At 43.3% G+C, this 7,297-nt stretch overlaps 1 protein-coding gene across 6 annotated transcripts in view; it reads left to right on the forward strand.

The window, feature by feature from the left end:
* The window catches only part of KIAA0319 (KIAA0319 ortholog), a 104,170-nt gene that overhangs the window by 68,257 nt on the left and 28,616 nt on the right, over window positions 1-7,297 (forward strand). For all 6 annotated transcript variants that reach the window (XM_032247615.1, XM_032247619.1, XM_032247616.1 and 3 more), the window contains 3 exons: window positions 67-159; window positions 2,029-2,161; window positions 4,104-4,332. In XM_032247615.1, coding sequence (XP_032103506.1) covers window positions 67-159; window positions 2,029-2,161; window positions 4,104-4,332 — 455 coding nt within the window. The remainder of the gene's footprint in view (window positions 1-66; window positions 160-2,028; window positions 2,162-4,103; window positions 4,333-7,297) is intronic.

Raw genomic sequence — 7,297 nt, forward strand, 5'->3', positions numbered from 1 at the left:
ATGTGGGTAATGACATCTGCATACACAACGTGGGCTCAGTCACTGCCCTTTTTTTTTCTGTTCCAGCCAGAAGAGTCAACTCACCACCTGTAGCAGTTGTTTCTCCCCAAATGCAAGAGCTCACTTTACCTTTGACGTCAGCCCTCATTGATGGCAGCCGTGCGTATCCTGTGATAGTTCAGGGATTTTTTTTTTTTTCTCTGCATGCTAGGAAGTGTAGTGGGTGCTCTGCATCAAGGCTGGGAGGACTTGCGGGCTGTTACTTTGATAAACGATCACTTCCTTCCTCAGTTTTATGTCTTCTTTAGTTCCTTTAGCTTCTCTGCTCTGTGCTTATTTTCCCTTCGGCTTTTGTCTGTTCTGTTGGAAAGTTCCTTAGGGCCTGGCCATTTGATTGGGAATTAGAGCAACCATTGAAGAATCTTCTTCTGGTGTGGTAGATGTGATTAGCAGTTGGAAAATCACTATATAGGTACATCTTTTTGTATATAACTTATTTTAGGAGATTACTTTAAAAGAATTAATTAGACACCAGGGAGGAGCTCCTGTGGTCCTCAGGAGGAGAAGCATCCCCAACCAGATGGGAAAATCACTTTTTTTTTTTTTGATGGAGTTTTGCTCTGTCACGCAGGCTGGAGAGCAGTGGCGTGATCTCGCCTCACTGCAGCCTCCGCCTCATAGATTCAAGCACTTCTCCTGTCCTAACCTCCTGAGTAGCTAGGATTATAGGAGCATGCTGCCACACCTGGCTAATTTTTGTATTTTTAGTAGAGACGGGGTTTCACCATGTTGGTCAGGCTGGTCTCGAACTCCTGATCTCATGATCCGCTCACCTCAGTCTCCCAAAGTGCTGGAATTACAGGCGTGAGCCACCATGCCTGGCCTGGGAAAATCACTTTTAACAACTCTTAGAAAGGGTGTCTTCAGTGAGGGAGTGTGGTATTTTAAATTATTAGTTCAGAGTCCGTTCTTCTATTGGAGTATATGTGGAAGGGGCCCCTGAGTAACTACAGGTATTTGTGTAAATATATTTTGAAAACATCCTGTGATTGACTAGGTTCATCCTTATCAGTGTACCAGGTAATTGCATTTTATGTACATTTAATCACAAAGCTAATACCAAATCCTGCAGAGAGAGAAGAATGGTCACCTTGGTTGTCAGGAGAATACTTGTTAGCCGCTAAAGCTGCTCTATTTTGCAAGCCTGCAAATGTACAGAGAGCACCTTGACATGACTATTTGCATCTATTCAAATATAGCCCATATTTCACAGTAATTGCCAATCAAATGGCCAGGCCCTAAAGAACTTTCTTAGTAATGTGAAAATAAAGTATATTTTAAATGGAAATACATCGCATTTTGATTCCTCTAATTCAGTATGGCTTATTTCCAGGAAACTGTTCAGGATTATTAATCTGTCGCACGAACTTCCTCTTTCCTTAAATGAATTAGATGAAACCCACCCCTTTCCAGGTCTAAGTTTCTGTGAATCCGCAGGGCACATTTTGTTTGTTTACTTTTAAAGTAGAAATAGAAAATGTTCATGCAGGGATATGACGTTTCTCTGGATTTACCCCTTAATAATTAAGGCAGTAAAAGATGTTTTGTAAGTTCTAGAAAAGCATCTCAAGTCTTTCTGAGCCTGTCAGTTCAGATGCCTATTTACAGCGGTAAGTAAGAGCTCACGTGCTGTATTGAGGTGAGTGGAAGTAGCATTTCCACGTGCTGCATTTTGTTGGCTCCTGTTTTTTTAAAAAAAGCAAAAGCCTCTGTCACTGTGCTTCTTAAATATTCAACTGAGTGGGAACAGCCTCACTCAAATCTGATGGAAATCCAGGAGAAAAATAGCAACGATAATTTCAGGAGTAGGAAAGAACCTCCTTCTAATATGCAGTACATAGCAATTGAGTTCTAGGCAAGTATATAATTTCATATAAAAATGAATTCAAATATGTAGTAATTAAATTACAAAGCTTAAGTTTTCCTCTTCCTGTATTTCATTCTTGTCTTTATTTCCTAATCTTTTAGAAAGTACAGATGATACTGAAATAGTGAGTTACCACTGGGAAGAAATTAGCGGGCCCGTTATGGAAGAGAAGACTTCCGTTGACTCCCCTGTCTTACGCTTGTCTCACCTTGACCCTGGTAACTACAGTTTCAGGCAAGTGGGTCCCTGCCTTTACTGTGCTCCCTGCTACTTAAATTTTGACTGTTTCTTTAAGCTAATTCATATAAAACACTGTACTTCTTATTTTGATCAAGAGAGGAGATTTGGCTTTCATGGAGGTTTTGGTTGGATGCCGCTGGAAACTCTGATATCCTCATCAATTAATATGAACTTTATGTATTGGGGTAAAGTTTGTATATAGTGAAATGCACTTTATGAGATCCATTTGATTCATTTCTATTTAATTATGCTTTACCATCTGGTCGAGGAGGTTACTGCTGCTAACCCAGGAAGAAATTTTCTAAAGGGCCCAGAAGGTGTCCCGACTCAGCCTGGTTGAGAAGGAAGGACTTTTAGGTGTTTGGTTTGCTGTCAGAGCCAGGGCAGAAGCTGGATCTTGGTTGTGTGGAGTGTGAGGCATAGTGTGGAAGGAAGCTCAGGATGCACAGGTGCCCTCTACATGTACTCGCCCTGCAAGGAAGGCCCTGCGTGTACCTGCCCTGAAAGGAAGGCCCCGTGTGTACCCACCCTGCCAGGAAGGCCCTGCGTGTACCTGCCCTGCCAGGAAGGCCCCGCGTGTACCCGCCCTTCGAGGAAGGCCTGTGTTCCGCCACAGCTTCGCTGTCATATTCCTACGATACTTATTTAGCATCATCATTGCTCCCTACCACCACCTTTGACGTAGAAGGATGAAGTGACCTATTTGTGAATTCACTGTTCTCAGGACCACATTAGGAATCAGTTTAGTGGGGCTGAGTGCGGTGGCTGACTCCTGTAATCCCAGCACTTTGGGAGGCCAAGGCGGGTGGATCATGAGGTCAGGATTTTGAGATCAGGCTGGCCAAGATGATGAAACCTCATCGCTACCAAAAATACAAAATTAGCCGGGTGTGGTGGTGGGTGCCTGTAATCCCAGCTACTCAGGAGGCTGAGGCAGGAAAATTGCTTGAACCCAGGAGGCAGAGGTTGCAGTGAGCCGAGATCATGCCACTGCACTCTAGTTTGGGTAACAGAGCGAGACTGTGTCTCACACACACACACACACACAAAAAGGCATCAGTTTAGCGCAGGAAGGTTAATGCACTTCTCTTTGTGTTTGAAGAGGGTGAGCATTGGTTCACATGTGAAAGGGCTTAATTCTAACACTGCTCTGCAAGATGTATCCTGAAAACATAATATCAAGTCTTCTAGAAAAGGATTAAAAATTAAAAAGCTCTGTAGCTGAAAATTCAGGAGTGATTTTCTGTCTCTGTGTGCTCGACCTGAAGGCAGAACTGAAACCTGACCCATTTTTAGTCTCCGTTACTGGAGAGTGACATCTATGTCGGCTGAGGATGGTTTTCTCACCCAGCATCTCAGACTAGTCAGAAATCCATAAAGGCTAAACTCTAACATCAATATGTTATGAACTAAAAATAAAATAGTCAACAGCAACAAAATCAAACAGAAATGTCAAGTCTGTGTGCTTATCTTTGCTTCCTCCTTAAATTTCTGTTTATACCTGTTCTAAATTGGTCTGAGAACTGCTCCATGAACCAACTAAATTGACCTAAGTGTACCTTGAGATTTGGCAATTATTTTTTGGTCTGCCTTTTTTTTGTGGTCGTTTTTTGGGACAGTCTCTTGCCGTGCTGCCTGAGCTGGAGTGCAGTGGAGCAATATCGGCTCACTGCAGCCTTGACCTCCCAGGCTCAAACGATCCTCCCACCTCAGCCTCCCAAGTAGCTAGAACTACGGGTATGCATGACAACACCCGGCTAATTTTTTTTTTTTTTTTTAATACAGATAGGGTCTCACTCTGTGGCCCAGCTGGTCTCAGAACTCCTGGGCTCAAGCAGTCCTCCTACCTCAGCTTCCCAAAGTGCTGGGATTACAGGCACGAGCCACTGTGCCCAGCCTGGCATATTCTTGCAACTATGGATTCTTCTTTCTGTAGGTTGACGGTTACAGACTCGGATGGAGCCAGTAACGCCACTACCGCAGCCCTGATTGTCAACAGTGCTGTGGACTTCCCACCAGTTGCTAATGCAGGACCAAATCACACCATCACTTTGCCCCAAAACTCCATCACTTTGAATGGAAACCAGAGCAGTGACGACCACCAGATTGTTCTCTATGAGTGGTCGCTGGGTCCTGGGAGCGAGGGCAAGCATGTGGCCATGCAGGCAAGTTCTCCATCCTGCCTTCAGACTCTTATCTGTCTGTATGTCATCTGTCCGTCTGCCTGTCTGTCTGTCTGTCTATTGTCTATCATCTATCTATCTATCTATTGTCTATCATCTATCTATCTTATCTATCTATCTATCTATCTACCTATCTATCTATCTATCTATCTGTCTGCTATTGGTTGGGGTAGGCAGTTAAATTTAGATAATTTGTTTTGTGAAATTATCTGATATATTACAACTATTAGAAAAGGACCTAAGCTCACAAATCTTCCAAGTTTACATCCTTTCCCCTCACCCACTTAGATAAGCACAGGACAGCAACCCGTTGGTTCTGTGTTGACAATTAGATCTTAAGATCAGTTTGAGAAAAGTCTCACATCTATTAGAGAAATATTTCAGTATTGGGAGCAACCTTAGAGAAGATCGAATCTAAACCTCATTATCAGAATCGGGTTTGTTATTCTGTTTCTCCTGTTTGTAGAAACTCTTGTCTGCATCCTCTGGTTGCTTTTTAGGACCTTGTTTATATCTGCCTTTTGATGTGTTCAAACCTTTTGAGTGTATTTGTCTAACAACATAATTATCTTGAAACTTCTGTTGTGTGTATGAGCTGTTTGTTTATTCTTCTTTTTGTGATAGGCAAAGCTATCTGTTTTTGTTGCTAACCAGCTTGGTGTTTTTGAATTTATGTTATTATTTGAGAGCTTCATGAAAAAAAACAAAAGACGGGAACTTATATTTCCAGCTTCCTTTTCTTCTTCAAATTTTCCCTCACGTGTCCGAGATACATTGCTCATTAGTATCTAAGATAAAATCAGATATTCCATGGAAACTTATCTGCTTTACTTTCCGGTATTCTTGGAACATGCTTTGCAATTACGAGGAGTTAAAAGTGACTGGGTAGATTTACGGAACCAAAGAGCCATGAGCTGTCTGGATATCCTTGGAGAACCCTATTGGTGGTGTCCATCTCCACCTAGGAGTTGTAGCAAGTGCTCTGTTTCCTTCTGTTGTGTTAAGAATTCTGATTCAGAGGGGGGTTGGATACAAAACAGGAAGATGGGATATTTTGTATTTTCATGGTTAAAAAAATTCCTACGTTGCTTTTACTTAATTATTAGGAATTATGCATTCAAAGCTAATACTCCGCCATTCATCCATGCATACTGGACATGTATCCAAAGTTCCTGAAAGCTGGGCCATACTGTGAGCCTCTCCTCTGTACACCAGCCCAGCTGCCAGACATCCTCTCTCTTCCTTTCCAAAGCATATCCACAGTAACAGCCTTATTGCCTTATGCTTGATTGATTAAGATGTCCAAAGGGGTGATGCTTTGTATTAACTGGGGCAGTCACAAAGATGAGGTCTGTGAATCAGCGCCTTCTATATTCATCTAAAAATCGTGCCAAGCCGCCTGCTGAGGCTGTGCTCTTGCTGGGGAAGGAAGTGAAGCCTTTGCTTAGCACTTTTTTTTTTTGAGACAGAATTTCGCTCTTGTTACCCAGGCTGGAGTGCAGTGGCGCGATCTCGGCTCCCCAGAACCTCCACCTCCTGAGTTCAAGCAATTCTCCTGCCTCAGCCTCCTGAGTGGCTGGGACTACAGGTGCACACCACCATGCCCAGCTAATTTTCGTATTTTTTAGTAGAGACAGGATTTCACCATGTTGACCAGCATGGTCTCGATCTCTTGACCTCATGATCCACCCGCCTCTGCCTCCCAAAGTGCTGGGATTATAGGCGTGAGCCACTGCGCCCCACGGAAGCCTTTGCAATTGCCTGAAGCATGGCTGCCCTGGGGACATCGGTGAGACACAGCAGTCTGCTCCATTCCCATTTGCCACAGCATTCCTTTACATTGTGTGCAGAAGCATTCACATACCAGATCAGTTTGGAGGCAACTCCTGGGATATTACACTTTCTCTGATGAACTTTTCAGAGAAAGGTGCTTTGCCTCATTTACTCAAAGTAGGGGAAAAAAATTTTTTTTTCAAAAGTTCTTAAAAATATGCATTTCAAATTTCAGAAGCTCCCCTAGTAACACAATTGATCTTGTATCAATTTTCTTTTTAAGTTTTCCATTAAAAGCTTAAAAAATACATGCAAATACATTTATCTTTAGACAATCTTGGGATCTGTAAAAGTAAATAAATTGTAATAAGACTTAAAATTAAAAATCCTCTTCATGATGCCATGAACTTCAAACATAAGCAATAATTAAAACTGTTACCGACCATAAAAAAGAAGGGGCGTGAACTGGAGTCACCAAGTGTGGTTACTGCATACCCAGTTGAATAAACGACTTTGTAAGAAATTTTGTGTCTTAGAGTTTTACAAAATTATATTATTTATGTCTTTCGAAACAGGGTCTCACTCTGTCATCCGGGCGGGAGTGCAGTGATTCGACATGGCTCACTGTAGCCTTGATCTCCTGGGCTCAAAAGATCCTCCCATCTCAGCCTCCCGAGTAGCTAGGACCACAGGCACACACAGCCACACCTGGCTGATTTCTGCATTTTTTGTGAAGATGGGGTTTTGCCATGTTGCGCAGGCTGATCTGGAACTAGGGACCTCTTGCCTTGGCCTCCCTGAGTGCTAGGATCACAGGCATGAGCCACCACATCCGGCAAAAAATTAATTCCGATTACAAAAGTAATATATGAATTGCCTCTTGTGGTTAGAAAGAAAAAAGCTCGGCCGGGTGCGGTGGCTCACGCCTGTAATCCCAGCACTGTGGGAGGCCGAGGCGGGTGGATCACGAGGTCAAGAGATCGAGACCATCCTGGTCAACATGGTGAAACCCCATCTCTACTAAAAATACAAAACATTAGCTGGGCATGGTGGCACGTGCCTATAATCCCCGCTACTCAGGAGGCTGAGGCAGGAGAATTGCCTGAACCCAGGAGGCGGAGGTTGCAGTGAGCCGAGATCGCGCCATTGCACTCCAGCCTGGGTAACAAGAGCG

This window comes from Sapajus apella, unplaced genomic scaffold, assembly GCF_009761245.1.
Source record: "Sapajus apella isolate SASKATOON/1434 unplaced genomic scaffold, GSC_monkey_1.0 scaffold63, whole genome shotgun sequence".
Lineage (NCBI taxonomy): Eukaryota > Metazoa > Chordata > Mammalia > Primates > Cebidae > Sapajus > Sapajus apella.